General features: G+C 47.1%; 1 protein-coding gene across 1 annotated transcript in view; it reads right to left on the minus strand.

Annotated features, from left to right (window-relative positions):
- The window catches only part of LOC138246960 (polycystin-2-like protein 2), a 719546-nt gene that overhangs the window by 567915 nt on the left and 131511 nt on the right, over positions 1-20120 (minus strand). The window contains exons 2-3 of the mRNA XM_069201708.1: positions 18841-18865; positions 14550-14564 (exon numbers count right to left, since the gene is read on the minus strand). Coding sequence (XP_069057809.1) covers positions 14550-14564; positions 18841-18865 — 40 coding nt within the window. The remainder of the gene's footprint in view (positions 1-14549; positions 14565-18840; positions 18866-20120) is intronic.

Consider the following 20120-nt stretch of genomic DNA (forward strand, 5'->3'; position numbering starts at 1 on the left):
GTGAATGCCATACAGGGGCTGGCATCCCAGATGCAGCAATCCAATGCATCCCTGGAGTGCATCCACAGTGGTTTGGTAGCCCAACAGAGATTGATTCAGGCTCTGGCCTCCTCTCTGGTGGCAGCCATTGTCCCTGTTCCTACCATCCCCCCTCCAACTACCTCTTCCCAGTCTCCTCAACCCCAGCCCATCCCATGCACACATACTGATGAGCATGCACACAAGACAACACACAAGAGTGGCACAGGCACCACCCTTTAGCCCACAAGCACTCACGAAAACACTAGCCAGTTTCCACTGAATCCCCTCCTCTCCTCCTCCATCTCCCTCACAGTTTCATCCAGACTCACACCTGCATGCACTGCTTCAACATCCACCACCAGCATCACCACACCAAGCAGCGCACACACCTCACTTGCACACACCTCCACAACATGCATCCACGCGTCCCATGTCCTCACCCACCCTGTCTGCACCCCCCCTCCTAAAGGACACAAACACAGGCACTCAGCCATCCACCTCACATCAGCACACTCCCCATGCACCTGCACTCAAGTCCAGCAGACATACTCCTCCAACAACCACTCCCTTAACCTCCACTCCCATCCCTCCTCCCTCACCCGCCCAACTGTCCCTAAAAAACTTTTCCTTGCCCAACTTGACCTCTTCCCTCCGCCTCCACCCCCCCCATCTTGCCTGTAAAAGCAGGGCCCCAACGACCCTGCCCAGCACCTCAGCCAAATAGTTCACGGGGACAGTGGAGGCACCTCCTAGCTGTGGAGGCAAGACAGTGAAGGATCCCACTCCAGCAGCCAGGAAGAGGAAGGATCCCACTCCAGCAGCCAGGAAGGGGAAGGATCCCACTCCACCAGACAGGAAGGGGAAGGATCCCATTCCAACAGCCAGGAAGGGGAAGGATCCCACTACAACAGCCAGGACAGGAAAGAAGCCCTCACCTCCTGCCATGAAAGTGAAGAAGCCCACACCTCCAGCTGCCACACAGCAGCCCTTGCCTCCAATGGAGGCTGCCCAGGAGGCACCTTCCACAGCTGAAACACAGCCGCCCTCACCTCCAGCAGAGGCTGCCCAGGAGGCACCTTCCACAGCTGAGACACAGCAGCCCTCACCTCCAGCAGAGGCTGGCAGGGTACCACCACCACCAGTGGTCACGGAGCCCTCATCTCCAGCAGTGGACATGTAGGCCACCCTCCAGGGACTGCTGTGCAAGGAGCCTCCTCCAGAAGCAGTCGGGGAGTTCCCCACCTGAGAAACTGTGACCTTACACTCCCCAGCAAAGGAAAATTGGCATGGAGCCCCCTCCCGAACCAGTGGAGGGAGCTCCACATGAGAGACTGTGACATTGCGCTCCCCAGCAAAGGGAAATAGACATGGAGCCCCCTTCAGAGCCAGTGGGCAAGTTCCCCACTTCCGAGATTGTGACCTTTCACTTTCCACCAGGGGCAATTTGGCATGGAGCCCCCTCCAGAACCAATGGGTATGTTCCCCACTTCAGAGATTGTAGCCTTGAACTCCCCAGCAAAGGGAAATGTGCATGGATTCCCCTCCAGAACCAGTGGACAAGTTCCCCACTTCAGAGACTGTGACATTGCACTCCCCACCAGGGACAATTGGGCATGGAGCCCCCTCCAGAACCAGTGAGCGAGTTCCCCACCTGAGAGACAGTGACCTTGCACTCCCTGCAATGGGAAATGGACATGGAGCCCCCTCCAGTGGGCAAGTTCACGACTTCGGCTGAGGTGCCCCCACCCCTCTTCCCCCTGGGGTGCCTGTCCACTTCAATAATGATGTCCCTGCACAGTTCTGTGAGGGTGTTGTCAGGAAACGAGTTGGGCCTTGGACTGTGCCCTGTGGCCAGGAGAGTCCTTAGTACTTTGGACTGGGCATTGGCCCTTTGTGGACAATTGTCCATATCTCTTTATTATCCAATTGGTTCATTTGTGGCTGTTCCCATTCCATACATTCTCAGTACTGCCTTATTGTTGTCCTTGCATTAGTATGCCATGTGTCACCTGCCATTGTTTTTTGTCTGCAGCTGGTTGTGTGCATGGTGTGTGTGTGTCTGGTGTGTGTTGTGCATGTTTGTGTCACTCTCCTTTTCCTCCCTCCCTCACTTGTGTGCTAGGCGGCTGTACTCACCGTTGTCATCTTCGTTGGTGCTGGTGTTCCAGGTGGAGCATGGTGTAGAAGAGCATCAGGAAGACTTGCAGTTCCGGTGCCATGGCGGTGTTGTTCTTCTCTGTGTCTCTGATGGTGAGTCTTTTGTCTTCTCTGCAGTGTTTCCACCAGGCTTTTGATGGCGTTGGTTCCGCCCCAGAAATCGTGACAGATTGCAAGGTCATGATATGGTGAGCGGTACCTTGTCTTCTGCCCGGCTGTTGATGGTTACTGCCGTGGTGTTAACGCCCTGGCGGATGGTGTAGTTCATTGGCTGTCTATGGGGGTTCTCACCACCATGGTCATAATTTGGCGGTAATTACCTCCAGCCTGTTGGCAGTATTTCCACCATTTCATCACTCACCGCCAATGTCATAATGACCACCTATGTCTGCTGCCTGCGCTGCTCTTCCATGCCATGAAGGCAAATCTTCTCCCTTTCCCTCAGGGTTCACCCGGAAAACTTCCTGCAGTGATGACAATCTTCAGGAACATGACTTGCTTGAAGACAAATAATACAAACATCACAGGGGTCTGTTTTGGCTTTCCTTCTCCCAAAAGGCAGGGCATTTGTCGAATAAAGATGGCATTTTTAATGACAAAATATCACAGATATGCAGAAAATGCAAGCGAGAGATGGAAAACATCAAGGTGGTTGTCATGAAAATTCACAGTTGAATTTTGAAGAGAAAAAGCCTAAAAAGGCAGAGTTCAGTGCTCCAAGGTTCTCTCAGCAGGAGCTGGAAAAAAGAAATGAAGCAACTGTTAATTGCTCAGCACGATGAGATACTGGTGGTCCCTAGGTTTATTAAGGCACAAACTCTATTTTTAACTCTTGTAATGCCAGCCTATGGGGTTACACTACCCTGCTCTCCTTCATCTCTATGCTCTAATAAAAGGGTTTGTGAAAGACATTTATGTTGTTTTACAGAAACATCATGAATGTATATACATATACAGTTCTCCTGGCCCTCTTTAACTACAAGATGAAGAATAGGGCCACTATAGCCTATTCCTACAGGCCGCATAATATTTTCTTTCTTCGGTGACTCTGCAGGCCTTCCTGAAGACAGGCAAACATTTACACTTAAGAAGACATATTGTGAAAAAGTGCTCTGGGTTCCCCGCACATGGGTGGGGCTATTTAGTGCTTATGACTATCAATGGACATCCCCTACAAGAGTATGTTGGCTTATAGTAGACCTGAGGAGCTCCACAATACTTAGAACGTCACTGTTCAATGGAACCAATTATCAAAAATAAATATTTTGATACACATGATGATTCAGGGAGTGATTCTGTGTTAGAACACAGTAAACAATTTAAAGAGTGGGCCGGATACTTTTAAAAGGACAGCTACTGTCATGGTAAAGAGTGATTTAGTCCTCAAATTTAGAAGAATCGATCTGGAAAAGATTAATATTCTGTAATAATATTATGCTCGATTAAAAATTGAGGGGGGTTGTGAATGTCAAATTTTTCAACTAGAAAAAAGTAGCAGGTCGCAGAGTGAATAGGAGAGGTGGTAAAGGTTTAGAATAGACTGTTCCCAGGAGAAGCAGGGTCAGTAATGATTTGCATTAAATGGGTCTTACGGGCTGATTTAGAGTTTGTCAGACAAGGTACTCTGTTGCAATGGCGACAGAGTACCCTGTCTGCCAAACTCAAAGTCTGCCCACTTGATTTCAAGTCAGGCATGTCTTACACCAACAGAGTAAACTTTACTGTCATGTAAAATGTCTTCTGGTGGCCCAAAAACGTAGGTACCATCTAAGGTAAGTAATCTGACTCTCTGCCCTACTTAGAGTGGACAGTTTGATGGCTGTTTTTTAACTGTTGATAACTGACAGGTATATCCTGGTGGTGATGGCCAGGGGAAAAAAGAAACAAGACCTTCACACCATGGAGTTTGTTTTTGAAAATAAAAAACTTTGATTGGAGTTCCTGCCAATATATATAGTGGTCCACCGGGCTGGTAGACACCTCTACATTTTACAGATGGGGCAAAGGCAGGCTGGTTGATGTAAAGTACTTTGGCTCCCTGTCTGCCTTCACTCAGTCCACCAAACCCAGAATCAGGCTTTTTCTTTAGAGTGGCCCAGTGATGGAAAAACAATGATTTGGAATGCTAACCTGAACGACCGCCAGTGGTTCAACTATTTGCAAGCATCCAGCCCATCACCTTTTCGGTTGTTTGATTGCCATTAGTATGTCTGTAAACCTGAGACTGGGATAGATAGATAGATAGATAGATAGATAGATAGATAGATAGATAGATAGATAGATAGATAGATAGATAGATAGATAGATAGATAGATAGATGTTCTGTGTAATATGTACTGTATGTATGTTTCTTTACAGCAAAGATGCTGTAGAACACCATGTCATGTCCCAAAGGATGGAAAAGACTTGAAGGAAGAAATATGTCAGTCAGGAAAGTAAGTGGAAGGTTTTTTAAACCAAAAGAAAAAAAACACCTTTTTATTCTTCTACAGTAGAGACACCCAAGTCTAAACTCTACATCACAAACTCCTACCAACACTAATGTTGTGATAAATATAAAAACAATGACAAAAGCAGCTCTTTTAAGTAACTTTGAATCCGACATACACACCCATGAGTGAATGGATACAAATGATGTCGTGGCACAAAACAATAATGTGGGCGCTTTAGGGCATTTTATATTTTTGTGCATTATTACTGGTGTGCATGATGTGGATTTACTCTTGATTTCACAAGTACACACTTTACTCTAGGACACGCTATTTTGTGTCCTCTAGATAACGTCAGGTAAGGCCGTGTATACACACACACCCCTTACGAGTTTTTACACAGAATGTCTTACACAGTGCTACTTATTGGATCACTAATATTTTGAGACTTCATATGAGCTATTTTAGCTTTTTTGATTTGTCAATTTCTTTCTAAACATCGTGTTGAGCCCTGAGGAAGTCACGGGGATCATTTTCTCATAAGACGAAACACGTGTTGGCTGTTTTCTGTCCTAACAATACATGAATATTCCATCTCAAGAATAAATTGGAGTCATGCTAACCTTTTACGTCTACTTTGTTCCTGATTGTTTGGAAGAGGACCTGATATCCTATATACATGGTCTACTGACCTTCTGTTATTTATTCATGAGTGCCTTGACATTGAGTAAGCTATATTTCTCTTGAGAAACGTTGCAGGAGGGGGAAGATCCTCTTGCCAGGAGTACCGTGCCTAAGTTTATTTGTATTATGTACTAACTTGAGGATTCTTTGTAAGCGCTTTGTACTATAATCTTCTTCCCATCGCTGTTCTTTTCGTTTGTATTCACATCAATTACAGCAACGTCAATAAATGGAATCATAGCACCAAAACATCCAGCACAAATTGTCCAAATCTACACTTCACTCTTTTCAAACCAAAAGCATCTTTCATTTCATTCACAAGGTATACCCGAGGGAATACCAAAACAAGGTAAAAACTCCCTACCCATTTACAGGGCAGGTTAAAATAAACAGTCTTACCACAAAAATAAAAAAATCATCTAAATATTGTATTTCTGTAGGAAGGTAGCCCCTTTCTAGCATTGTTACCCCCACTTTTGGCCTGTTTGTGAGTATTTGTCACAGTGTTTTTACTGTCTCACTGGGATCCTGCTAGCCAGGGCCCCAGTGCTCATAGTGAAAACCCTATTTGTCAGTGTGTTTTATATGTCTCACTGGGACCCTGCTAGCCAGGGCCCCATTGCTCATAGTTTGTGGCCTGTATGTGTATCCCTGTGTGGTGCCTAACTGTGTCACTGAGGCTCTGCTAACCAGAACCTCAGTGCTTATGCTCTCTCTGCCTTTAAAATTGTCACTATAGGCTAGTGACCATTTTCACCAATTCTAATTGGCACACTGGAACACCCTTATAATTCCCTAGTATATGGTACCTAGGTACCCAGGGTATTGGGGTTCCAGGAGATCCCTGTGGGTTGCAGCATTTCTTTTGCCTCCCATAGGGAGCTCAGACAAATCTTACACAGGACTGCCACTGCAGCCTGAGTTAAATAACGTCCACGTTATTTCACAGCCATTTTACACTGCACTTAAGTAACTTATAAGTCACCTATATGTCTAACCCTCACTTAGTGAAGGTTAGGTGCAAAGTTACTAAGTGTGAGGGCACCATGCACTAGCCAAGGTGCCCCCACATAGTTCAGGGCGATTTCCCTGGACTTTGTGAGTGCGGGGACACCATTACACGTGTGCACTACATATAGGTCAATACCTACATGTAGCTTCACAATGGTAACTCCAAATATGGCCATGTAACATGTCTAAGATCATGGAGTTGTCCCCCCATGCCAAATCTGGTATTGTGGTACCAATCCCATGCATCCCTGGGGCTCCAGCATAGACCCCAGGTACTGCCAAACCAGCTCTCTGGGGTTTTCACTGCAGCTACCGCTGCTGCCAACCCACAGACAGGCGTCTGCCCTCCTGGGGTCTGGGCAGCCCAGTCCCAGGAAGGCAGAACAAAGAATTTCTTCTGAGAGAGGGTGTTACACCCTCTCCCTTTTGAAATAGGTGTTAAGGGCTGGGGAGGAGTAGCCTCCCCCAGCCTCTGGAAATGCTTTGAAGGGCACAGATGGTGCCCTCCTTGCATAAGCCAGTCTACACCGGTTCAGGGATCCCCCAGCCCCTGCTCTTGCGCGAAACAGGTCAAAGAAAAAGGGCAGGGACCACTCCCCTGTCCATCACCACCCTAGGGATGGTGCCCAGAGCTCCTCCAGTGTGTCCCAGACCTCTGCCATCTTGAATCCAGAGGTGTGAGGACACAATGGAGGCTTCTGAGGGGCCAGTGCCAGCAGGTGACGTCAGAGACCCCTCCTGATAGGTGCTTAACTGACTAGGTGGCCAATCCTCCTCTGAGGGCTATTTAGGGTCTCTCCTGTGGGCTTTTCTTCAGATAACGACGTGCAAGAATTCACCAGAGTTCCTCTGCATCTCCCTCTTCGACTTCTGCCAAGGGTCGACTGCTGACTGCTCCAGGACGCCTGCAAAACTGCAACAAAGTAGCAAGAAGACTACCAAGGACATTGTAGCGCCTAATCCTGCCGCTTTCTCAACTGTTTCCTGGTGGTGAATGCTCTGGGGGCTGCCTGCCTTCACCCTGTACTGGAAGCCAAGAAGAAATCTCCTGTGGGTTGACGGAATCTTCCCCCTGCTAAAGCAGGCACCAAACTTCTGCTTCACCGGTCCTCTGGGTCCCCTCTCATCGTGACGACCGTGGTCCCTGGAACACAGGAGCTGGATCCACGTGACCCCGACAGTCCAGTGGTCCATCTGTCCAAATTTGGCAGAGATAAGTCCTTGCCTCCCCATGCCAGACAGTAATCCTGTGTACTGCGTGAACTGCAGCTGCAAGGGCTTCAGTGCACTTTTGCAAGGAATCCTTTGTGCACAGCACAGCCCAGGTCCCCAGCACTCTGTCCTGCATTGCTCAACTCACTGAGTTGACCACCGGCTTCGTGGGACCCTCCTTTGTATTGTTGGGATAACCACATTGCTCAGTTTTCTTGAACCCGTGTTTAAGTACTTCTGCAGGTGCTTCCTTCTTCTGCGTGAGCTCTCTGTATTGCTGAGGGCCCCCTCTGTCTCCTCTTCCAAGTGGCGACCTCCTGGTCCTTCCTGGGCCCGGCAGCACCCTTTTTCTTTAATCGTGACCTTTGCAGCTAGCAAGGTTTGTTTGCAGTCTTTCTCCAAAGAAACAACTCTGCATCCACCAGCATTCCGTGGGGCATCTTCTTTGCAAAGGAGAAGTTCCTGGTACCTTCTGTTGTTGCAGAATATTCAGCTTCTTCCACCCGGAGGCAGCCATTTTGCACCTTCATCTGGGATTTAGTGGGCTCCTGCCCCCCCGGACACTTTTGTGACTCTTGGACTTGGTCCACTTCCTTTACAGGTCCTCAGATCCAGGAATCCGTCTTTAGTGCTTTGCAGTCAGTTGTGGTCTTTGCAGAATCTCCTATCACGACTTTAGTCTTTGGGGAAGTAGGGTCACTTTACTCCTACTTTTCAGGGTCTTGGGGTGGGATATCTTGGACACCCTTAGTGTTTTCTTACACTCCCAGTGACCATCTACACACTACACTAGGCCTGGGGTCACTAAGTGGTTCGCATTCCACTTTCTTAGTATATGGTTTGTGTTGCCCCTAGGCCTATTGCATCCTATTGGATTCTACAGTGTTTGCACTACTTTTCTAACTGTTTACTTACCTGATTCAGGTTTTTGTGTATATTTGGTATATATTACTTACCTCCTAAGGGAGTATATCCTCTGAGATATTTTTGGCACATTGTCACTAAAATAAAGTACCTTTATTTTTAGTAACTCTGAGAATTGTGATTCTTATGATATAGTTCTATATGATATAAGTGGTATAGTAGGAGCTTTGCATGTCTCCTAGTTCAGCCTAAGCTGCTCTGCTATAGCTACTAATCTACTAATAAGGGATATCTGGACCTGGCACAAGGTGTAAGTACCATCAGGTACTCACTATACGCCAGGCCAGCCTTCTACAATTTCCACCAACCAAAAACTCACTATCAATGACACACCTCTTTTCACACTCACTTTCCCCAACAAACTCTATTGGTCTAATCCCCAGAGCTTTCTGATGCACCATACACAACTCTCACTTCCTTTCATGCTCCATTTTCAGTTTTGGATGCGCATTTGAATTTCTAACTTTCTCTTCAGTGTTAATTTGTGTCCTAATTTCGCTCTTCTCTCATTAAATTCCTTAATAGAGTATAATATTTTCCTTAATACAGTACAGGGTGTGTACAAGATGGTGTGTGTTTAATCTCCCACTGCCCATATGTCCTTAAGAGTTTGGTTAACAGACCAGAGATAAGGAACTGGCCTGCATAAAGATTAAGCCAGATTTTCAGTGACTGAAACTGTTGGAGTTGGTTGTCTTGCAAAAGATCACAGAGTGGGATGATGGCGGTCTGGTTCCAGAACTGCATTTCAAGCGTTGTTAGGTGCGCTTGTTTAAGGGCGGACCAAGGAGAGGTATGCAAGTAGCGTACAGAATTAAATTCTTGATAGCTTCTGACTCTCTGTTGTGATAGATGAAGGGAAATCACCTCTTGGGCAGGCACCTGGGGCCGCCAGAGACAGGATCTCTGCCTGAGTACAGGTTGGGTATAAAGAGCTAGTTTCATCAAGGGAAGGTGCCACTATCAAGTGACTCAGCCTGTGGAGGTGGCGTGCCACGAAACATTCAAAGTTAGGGGCTTGAAAGCTACCCTAGTCATGAGATAGTTGCAATTTGGTGAGGGCCACTCGACTGCAGCCATTATGCCTAATAAGGTCACCTAGCAATTTATTAATGTTCCAAATGAACTTCCAAGGGTTTGCTAATGGGAGGTTGACGAAGTAGTACAAAAGACAAGGGAGCATCAACAAGGAAGGAGGGAGGCCACTTCAGCTGTATATTTGCCTGATACTTTTAAAAGGACAGCAACTGGTAAAGATTGATTTAGTCATCAAATTTAGAAGAATCGATCTGGACAAGTTTGATATTCTGTAATAATATTATGCTTGATTGAAAATTGACGGGGTTGTGAATCTCACATTTCTCAACTAGAAAAAAGTAGCAGGTCGCAGGGTGAATAGGTGAGGTGGCAAAGGTTTAGAATAGACTGTTCCCAGGAGAAGCAGGGTCGGTAATGATTTGCATTAAATGGGCCTTAGGAGCTGATTTAGGGTTTGTCAGACAGGGTACTCTGTTGCAACCCCAGCGCAACTCTCTTCATAAGCCTGCTAATTGTAGTTCAAAATCAACACACTTCCTTTCGCCATGAAAATACACTAATGAAAAAAAAAACCTTGCCTGCTCAACTTAATAAATGAGGAAAAGAAAAACTCAGGAAATTCTAAGATTCTTATTTACATATAGAAATTTTCTATCATCGATGTATATGCAGCGCCTCGCGACGCGCACTAATTTGCAGACAAGTTCAATGATCTATATCTCTGGATTTGAGATGACGACCAATCGGATTATTTTAACCAACAATGAATATAAAAAATCCAACAGCTTCTTCAATGCATACACATTTCAGCGCCTTCTCATCAAAACATCAAGACAAACATGACAGACATATACCAAACCTGAAAATCTCTGATACAAGAGAACCATGAAAATTACAGCAATTAGAACACACAATGAACGAAAAACCAACATGCATAACCAAAAATTTCACATGAGGTATAATTCATGTCCCCAAAACAAATCAGAACTCTCAGAATTAATTTCAGCCTGCTGATACTCACAACCCTTCGCATGGAAACAGCACTGGAACACTGGAAATAATCCAATTTATGGACATTTGCGTAGTATAGACAAAATCCAGATCAGGGAAAAAATTATCTTAGGAAAGATCTCTTATTTTATCTCCAATCTTTCCCCATATGGGTCACAAAAAACTGTGGGCGCTTTATCTCTTACATAATCTGCATGATAGTGGCTCCCAAGTTGTGGGGGCGAGGACAGTGTTGACCTCAAGAACTATGAGCTACCATGTCCCTAGAGACAAGATTCAAAACAGCACTGCAAAATTCAGTCAATAAAAAGGACTGACTCAAAAACTGGAGTGCAAGATCGGAAATATAGAAATAGCATTAAGATTTATTAAATAATAAAGTGCAATACAGAAGAATGATAAATACAAATTCAGTAGCACTCTCACTGAATCAGGCAAAATACATAAAAATCAAATGGCAGGGAGCCTATCAAATATAGCAATAATAATCAAATGATAATGAAATAATAAGCAAAATCAGAAAAATAGACTTAGGGCCTGATTACAATCTTGGCGGAAAGAATACTCCAAATTCCGTCCGCCGTAGTACGATTTCCATAGGATATAATGGAATCGTAATACGGCGGACGGGATATCCGTCATGTTTGTGATGGAGTAACCCTGTCGGCAAAGATCATAATTAGGCCCTAAGTTTCAAATGAACAAAAAAATCAACAGAGAATTGGGCTGCATCCTTAGTAGAAACCCAAAAGTCTCAGTTTCAACCCCAAATTTGAGGGTTTATAGAGCCACAGAAAATGATTGGCACTGCAATGTCAACTGGTTGCAAGCAAAATAGTCTATTCATTCACAAATCATGTAAACCAATCATGCTAGCGCTATCACCTATTTTGAATGTATTAAACTATTTCAGACCTAATGTTATTGGTGGAGGTAGGACAGAGATGATACAATAAACAATGGAAAAACTCATGGCTGTACAGTCTTCAGCGAGCAAGGACAAAGAGCACTGAAAGTCATAAACAAGCTTCCTCCATAGTTTCTTCAATAACAGCAAATCATTACCAAACATTTTACTGTGTTTGGTGTCAAGCGACAAATATAATCACACAATGAACAATATGCAACAGCAGTCATATTTTCCAGATGGAGTTAAGGCGAAGTAATGGCTACGAGAAAAGCTGTCTTCCACGTAAGGTGTTGCAAGGGAGCTTTTTGAATAGGTTCGAAAGGAGGGGCCATGAGTCTAGATAACACTATGGAGGTGAGGGTCTCCAAATGGGTGGAAAAACTTTCTTTAAGCCTTCTAAGAAATCCTTAACTACTGGCATGGTAAAGAAGGATTTCTGAGAGGGCGACTTACAATAAGCTGTAATGGCAGATAAATGTACCTTAATAGAGGAAAACTGCAGACCAGATTTCGCCAGATGGAGTAGGTAAAACAATATGACCTCCTCCTGAGCCAGAATAGGATTATGACCATGCTGTCGGCACCACATGTAGAATCTCTTCCACTTGAACGCATAGGAGCGTCGCGTAGACAGTCTTTTGGACTCTTAAAATGTTCATACATTCCTGCGAGAGCCCTAGATGCCCATACTGCAGGAATTCAGGAGCCATGCTGTCAAGTTCAGAGAGGGAAGGTTGGGATGAAGAATCTTGCCTCCTAACCTGCAAAGGAGATCCGGTCTGCACGGCAGCCTCCTGTGCGGTTGTTCTGACAACTGGAGAAGATCTGTGTAACAGAATTGTCGAGGCCATTGTGGGGCTATGAGTATCATCCTGGTGTTGGACCTGTAGAGTTTGTTGATCACCGCTGGTATCAGGGGAATCGTGGAAAAGCGTAGAGAAATATCCCTGACCAGTTTATCAACAGGGCATTCCCTCGAGTCCCTGGACAGTAGAACCTGGACACGAAGTCTGGGCATTTTTTGTTTACTTCGTCTGCAAACAGATCTAACTGAGGCTGAACCCACTGAAGGAAGATGTCTGCAATGACTTTGTCGTGAAGAACCCAGTCGTGGGCATCCCTCAGGGTCCTGCTTAGGAAATCTGTCTCTATGTTTTGTTGCCCTGGGAGGTGGATCGCTGTAAGAGACATCCCTCTCGCTATCAGCCAGTGCCAGATGGTTTGAGATTCCCGAGACAGGGGGCGGGATCTCGTACCCCCTTGTTTGTTTAGATAGTACATTGTCGTTGTATTGTGTGTCTGAACCAGTATAGGCTTTCCTTTAATCAATGTTGCAAATGATTTGAGAGCCAGGTGAACCGCTCGGAGCTCCAGCAGATTGATATGGTAAGTCTGCTCCTTGCTGTTCCACAAGCCTTGAGTCTGAAGGTGACCCAGATTAGCTCCCCAGCCCTGTAGCGATGTATCCGTTACCAGAGTGTCAGAAGGAATTGGTTGGTGAAACAGAGCCCCTACTGACAGATGATGTCTGTGCATCCACCATTGTAATGATCACCGTACTCCGACAGGAAGAACTATCCTGTCCTCCCATTGGCCTGTGTGCTGATTCCACTGCTCTTCTAGATTCCCTTGAAGAGGTCTCATATGCAGTCTGGCATTCAGGACAATGAAAATGCAAGAGGCCATGGAGCCCAACAGAGATGTCACCTGACGGACCGTAGGTGCGGGGGAGCAGAGGAGATTGCAACACCTCTTCATTATTGATGATAGTTGTTCCTCCAAAGAATACACTTTTTCTAGCTTTGTATTCAGTATCGCCCCCAGGTAGTGAAGGGTTTGTGTTGGGGTGAGAATGGACTTTTGGAAGTTGACTTGCAGACCTAAAGAGTGGAAAGTCCTGAGGACCAGACTGAGATGGTTTACCGCCTGTTCCGGGGTGGAGGCTTTTTGTAGCCAATCGTCCAGGTATGGATAAATGAAGATCTTCTGCTTTCTTAAGTGTGCTGCTACCATTGCCAAACACTTGGAGAATGTGCGAGGGGCAGATTTGAGGCCAAAAGGCAGCACCCTGCATTGATAGTGTTGAGAGGCTATCACAAACCGAAGGAACATTCAATGTTTGGGTACAATCGGAATGTGAAAGTACGCATCTTGCAGATCTATGGAGCACCTCCAGTCTCCTCGATGTAGTTGAGGGAAAATCTGATGAAGAGCCAGCATTCTAATTTTTTGCTTCCAGATTAACTGGTTCAGCAGTCTTAAGGGAAGACTCCTTCCCGACCATTTTTTGCTACTAGAAAATATTGGGAGTATACTCCCTGTCCCCTTTGAGCGGCTGGCACCTTTTCTATCGCAACCAGATGCGAACTTCTTTGCGTAGTAACTCTATGTGGGCAGAGTTTGATCTGGTTGGTGGTAGATGAGGTGGAGGGTGTCTGAAAAGAAGAAAGTATCCATTCTCTACAATGCTCAGCACCCATTTGTCTTTTGTTTTGCCGCGGCACTCGTGAGCAAACTCTGTGATACTTCCCCAACTGGAGTGGTGAACAGAATTAAGGGAGGCGAACCCTCATTGCTCGCAGGGGGTTTTGGGGGTAGACTGCTGTGGTCTGCTTGTTCCTCGATCTCTTGCAGCCTTGCAAGTCTGAAAGGGAGGACACCCTTGCTTTTGCTGAGGTCTCTGGGACCACTGAGGGGTTTGAACCCTCTGTTGGAAAGGACGCCTGTCGTAAGGTCTATACCTCCTTCTAAAATATTTCCGTCTCTCTAGACCGACTGCCCTCATTGTGTCGACTTCTGACTTCATGTGTGCCATCTCATCATCCGTGTGGGCACCAAATAAGGAATTCCTGTTAAAAGGAAGGTTCAGGATGCGATGTTGTGCCTCCTGTTTCAACCCTGTGAGCCTCAGCCAATAAGACCTTCTTGCGCAAACCCCATGCACGTATCCATGGGCCGCCAAGTCCGTACCGTCTGCCGCCGTGCTGATGATCTGATTGGCCACCAAACTCCCCTCCTGAAGGATCTCCTGAAAGTCTTGCCTGTCTTCCCTAGGCAATTTCTCTGCAAACCTACTTAGAGAATCCCAGAGGGATCGATCGTATCTGCCCAGAAGTGCTAAGGCACTGGAAACCTTCATTACTAATGCCGACGTGCCACACAGCTGTCTACCCAGAGAGTCCAGATGTTTGCTCTCCTTATCTGGCGGCACAGTTGACGATTACACCACCAAATGTGTCTTATGGGCTGCGGCTAAAATGACCGAGTCTGGTGGAGGATAAGCCCTGAGAAATAAACGATCCTGATCTGGGGCCTTGTACTTCTTCAGGATCCTAGCTGGTGCTGAACGCAGGCTTGCTGGTGTCAGAAATGTTTCCATCATTGGCTGGAGGAGACCAGGCACCAGTGGTAACAACTTCCTGGAAGCTGTTCTGTGCTGCAAGGTTTCAAAAATCACTGATGAGGAAGTTGATGGTTCTGGAACATCAATGTTAAGTTTCTGTGCACCTCTGAGCAGCACCTCTTAAAGGTCGTTATGTCATCCACTGGGAAAACTCTAGCCGGTGGAGAGTCTGTCAGAGTCGGAGAGTACCCCCTGATGGAAGAACTCGATGATGTGGACCATGAAGGAGTCCTCCGCTGATGGCGTGACCTCGACCTAGATCTCCGTAGGGAGCGTGACCTGCTCCAAGACCTTGTAGGAGTGCGTCGAGGCCTAGGGTTAGCCTGGTGAGATGTAGAGCAAGCCCGCTCTGTGGCGAAGGTGTCCTCGGCAATGACGCTGACGGTGAGTACATGCAGGAGTACTGTGAGTCTGGAGAAACCGGTGTCTTGTTAAGGCTCTCCAACCATCTGGGAGATAGATTTATGGGCGACATGTGGCCTGGTGATGAGGCCCTTGACCGTCCAGATGATCCACTCCTAATAGAGACCACTGGACTTCGTGGAGGGAGATCCTTGTCGGCTGGTGGTTGTGCCGATGCGTGTGGCTGATGCTCCCCTCCTTGAGAGACAGGTGACAGCTGTCTCGACGTTGACCAGTGGTGTACCGACGTCAAAGGAGGCCTCGAATGTGATATGGGCTGTTCCGGTCTCGACGTCGAGTGCCTCGTCGGCGACTGATGGTCCTTTCCATGGATACGACTCGACGTTGCATGCTTCAACGTCGAGCGATGGGCTGCTGACGACGGAAGCCTCTGCTCCACACAATGCGGCGACCTCGACCTTGACGTCGTTTTACCTGCAGTCGAGAGTTGAAGCGTCTTCGACGGCGTATGAGCACTCCTGTGCTGGCTCGACGTCGATCGGTGGGTTGCCGTCGACGGAGATCTATCCCGATGAGGGAGATGAGTCTTCGACGATGAATCCTTCGACGTCATTCGAGTCGCCGTCGACGGCGATAAGTCCCGGTGATGCGACGATGAAAGGGATGACGTCGACGGGGAGCAGGCAGGTATTTTCTTACCGGCTGACGTCGATCTAGCTTGTTGTGCATGAGAGTGGCATGTAGAAGTACTGGGAAGAGACGAGGATGATGTTTTCTCTCTCTCATGAAGCCCATAAAGTCGAATCTTTTCTCTGTCTTTCAGAGTCCTCTTAGACAGGTTTTTACAATGTCTGCAGGTGTCAGGGCAGTGACTCCGAGGCAGACACACTATGCAAACAGAGTGTGGATCTGACTGGGCCTTCTTCTTCCCACAGGAAGGGCACTTCACAAAAAAGAGAAGACATTTTCCAGACAGAAAAAGACCCTTCACTCAGGAAATCAATGAAGACATCGAGTGAAGTGGAAAAAACAAGGTTTTTAGTATATTGTTCTGTGAAAAAACTCAGAAAAATGAGAGCTCAATGCTCCAGGATCCTCTCAAAAGAAGCCGGAAGAAAGAACTGACCTAACTGTGAACCAACTGTCACCTCACCTTCACCCCTGAGGCATGGTGGGATACTGGAGGTGCTCAGGGTCTTAAAGGCACAGTGCCAAATTTTTTGGTTCTGCTGTGTTAACTTCAATGCAGCCTATTGGCTAATAATGATCTGTTATTTCCAATGTAGTTTTTCTCTTTTCTGATGTGTTGCTTGTATTTTCTGTGTCTTCCAATTGGGCTTCAGAAGTTTTTTTTTATTCTAATGGAGCGTGTTAATATTTAAAAAAAAAAAAACTCCATAGAAATAAAGCATTTTAGCCTGTTTATCAACATTGACTGCATTGCTATTATGCACATGTATACATGATTCTGGTATGGAAATTATCTACTAAAAATGTTATTTTTTCATATATATTTCATACTTATACATGTGTGTTTTTTACATAAGCTCCGGGGTCCCCGCACGGGGACGGGAATATTCAGTGTTTATGACTGTTGATGAGGATCCCCTGGAAGAGAACCAAGATTATGATGGAGCTGGCGGTTCCCTGGCAGTCTGACCGCCAGGGTTGTAATGTCATAGATGGACTGCCACATTGGTTTATAGACCGCCACACTCATAATAAGGCCCTAAGTCCAATGCCAATAAATGAATCCTCCACAAAACGAGAATTCAAGTCAAAACCAGAAGGGTTTATTCAAAGTTAGGATCATTAACTGTGGCTGGTCTAAGTCCACTCCCAAGCACTGACAGCGCTGACAAGTGGCATCTGCATGGTCAAAAAATCTGTTGATCTTGTCAGGTGTAAGGTAGGCTCTTTGAGTAACATAGTATTGAATGAGTCGAAAACACATATTGCGTGAGACTTACATGGGGGTTTCCAGTAGGGTCACCCACTCCTGTCCATGAAAGGTTCCAGTCTCCCTCCCATCTCCCTCAGAGGGCCACAAGTGGGCCAGATGTATGGAGACGCAGACAGTCCGCTACCCAGTGTATTAAATGCCTCTGTTCCCCAAATACATGTAGATACTGTAGTGTGTGGTGCACACGGGGTTCCTCCGTGAGGTCATCCCATGCATGTTGTAAGGCATGCCTGAGGGAGCTGTATAATAGAAAGGTACCTGGATGCAGCCCAGTGGCCGCCATCAGTGTGTCATGAGTATGGAGAGTGCCATCTGTGTAAATGTCCCCTAGGGTATATATTTCCACTGCATGCCAAGCTGCCAGTTCTGCAGCCGATATGCCACATGTGCCACGTGGTGTCCCCAATAGTGGTATGGCAGGTGCATAGGGCGTAATGTCCCTCGTGAGGTAACAGCATCTACGGAAGCAGCGATATGATAGGTTCAGCAATATGGGCACTGGTGTTGTGGATTTAGCACAGGGATGAAATAGATGAAGCAGTTTACACCGTGACCACGCTGGAAGGTCAGTGGCCGTGTCTGCCAACTGCCTTGAAGAGAGCTAGCAGTCCACCCACTGTAGCTGTGCAGCCAGATAGTAGTGTTTCAAATTCAGCAGTGACAAACCCCCCCCTGATTCAGTGGGTGATAAAGTTTAGATAGGGCCATCCTGCAGCGGGAAGCATTCCTAATTAAATTACTCACATTCCGCTCTATGAACCGGAAGAAAGAATCCGGAATGTGTTGGGGCAGATTCACAAAATAATATAATAGTCGTGGTAGCACTATCATTTTAACAAGGGCCACCCTGCCCATGGCCGTCAGCAGCAATGTTTTCCAGAATGCCATCTGACGACGCAGGCCTGATACAGCACGTCAGTTTCCCGTCAAATAGGTCAGATTCTGTGTGATATACCTGTATGCCTAGGTATCTAAATGTGGTGGATTGCTATGCCATGCCAGGGGGTATAGATGTGAGGCTTGGATCAGACACAGTAGGTGATAATGGGAAAATACAGGACTTGGCCCAGTTAACTTGCAAGCCGAAGATCCTTGCTTGCGCATTTAGTAATGGCATTATATTGCTGGGAACATTCACTAGGTCTCTAATATAAATTAGAAGGTCATCTGGCTATAAAGGGACCGTATGATTCCCATCTCCCAGTGGTATCCCCCAGCCGCGTCCCGCTTTGCGGAGCGCAGCCGCCAGTGGCTCCAGTGCAAGAGCAAAAAGTAGGGGAGACAGAGGGCATCCCTGCTGCGTGCACCTCATAAAACGAATGGGAGATGGTATGAGGCGCCCTGTTCGATTACGAGATTACAGGCATGTATACAATAATTTCACCAGCTGTATAAAACGAGGGCCGAAGCCATATTTTGGCAAGACTGCAAAAAAGTGAGGCCATTTCAGTGAGTCAAATGCCTTTTCCAGGTCAATCACTAAGCAGCCCGCTCATGGCCAGTGACGGGGGACATACCGCAGTATGCAAAAAAATCTATGTATATTAAGGGACATCGTGCAGCCTGGTACAAAGCCATTCTGGCCATGTCATGCTCCGATATGTGATCGAATGAAGGTGGCATGGCTGGAGGAGAAGACTTGAAAGGGAGGGAGTAGCCCTTCCGAACAATTTGGAGCACCCACTTGTTCATGGTAATGGTTTTCCAATGGGGCAGATGATGGCGAATCCTGCCTCCAACTGGTTCCAGGTGTTTCACCGGACTAGGAAGGTTTGGATACCGAGGAATAGGGGGTGGGGGTGTACTGGGTGACCTGCTGTCTCCCTGATCCCGAGATCGTGCGATACCGCGTCCGTGCAGGGGCTGTACACCATGTGCGGGTCAATGGCTCAGTGGAAAAGGACAGGGTTGGGTGCCTCTTCCAAAGCTACAAAAGGGTCAAGAGACGGACTGGTGAGGTCTAGGGGCAAGTGCGAGGCCAAGGGACCAGGCCGTGGCTCAGGAATCCTTAAAGCGCTCGAGCGCAGAGTCCGCCTTCTCTCCAAATACACGGGTGCCATCAAAGGGCATGTCCATCAATGTTTGCTGGACATCCCCCAAGAAGCCAGATGTTCTCAGCCTGGCGAGACGTCTTAGTGACACTGTTGATGCAACCGATCTGCCTAGAGAGTCGATTGTACCCAGTCCACAGCGAATGATGAACTTGGCTGCATCTCTCCCATCTGCAAATGCTTGGGAGAGAACAGTCTGGGTCTCCTACGGAACTGTAGGCAGCACCTGCGCGACCGTATCCCAGAGAGTATGGGAATAGTGGCCCTAAAGCCATGTGGTGTTCACTGACTGCAACGCTAGACTGGCCGACTAAAACATTTTCTTCCCCAAACTATCCAGTTTTTTTGATTCCCTATCCAGAGGGGCGGGTGTTAATGCGCCAGAGGAAGAAGAAGAGAAAGCCTGAATCTCAAGGCTCTCAGGAGTGGGGTGTTGGTTGAGGAATTTCGGGTCTGTTGGCGCAGGCCGTTGGTGGCGGCCAATCATCCTATTGACAGGAGCTCCTGTGCTGGGTCTGGACCAAGTCCCCAAAAGGACGTCCATCAGTGCCTCATTAAAGGGGGAAAGGGTTCTGATCTGGAAGACCCCACCTGAAGCAAGTTGGTTAGGATATTAGGCCTAACCTCCACAGAAGGTAACTCAAGGTCGAAGCCCTCAGCAGCCCTTCTCACCACCATGGAGTATGTGGCGCCCTCCTCCGTAGCAACGGTAGGGGGAGAGAGCATACCAGTGTCAAGAAAGGGGTCTAGATCAATGGCATTATCCAAATTCTGCATCCAGTCCACTTGGGGGTCAAGCTAGTATTCTAAAGGGTCCAGCGGCCCCTCTAAGCTCTCCCCATATCCATACCCGTAAGTATAAGGGTCTGTATCAACCCTGGGCCCAGGAGAGCCCATTGAGACCGGAATCAGCGTCGAGCGATGTTGTTCCGGCACCGGGTCG

Source organism: Pleurodeles waltl, chromosome 7, assembly GCF_031143425.1.
Source record: "Pleurodeles waltl isolate 20211129_DDA chromosome 7, aPleWal1.hap1.20221129, whole genome shotgun sequence".
NCBI classification, from domain to species: domain Eukaryota; kingdom Metazoa; phylum Chordata; class Amphibia; order Caudata; family Salamandridae; genus Pleurodeles; species Pleurodeles waltl.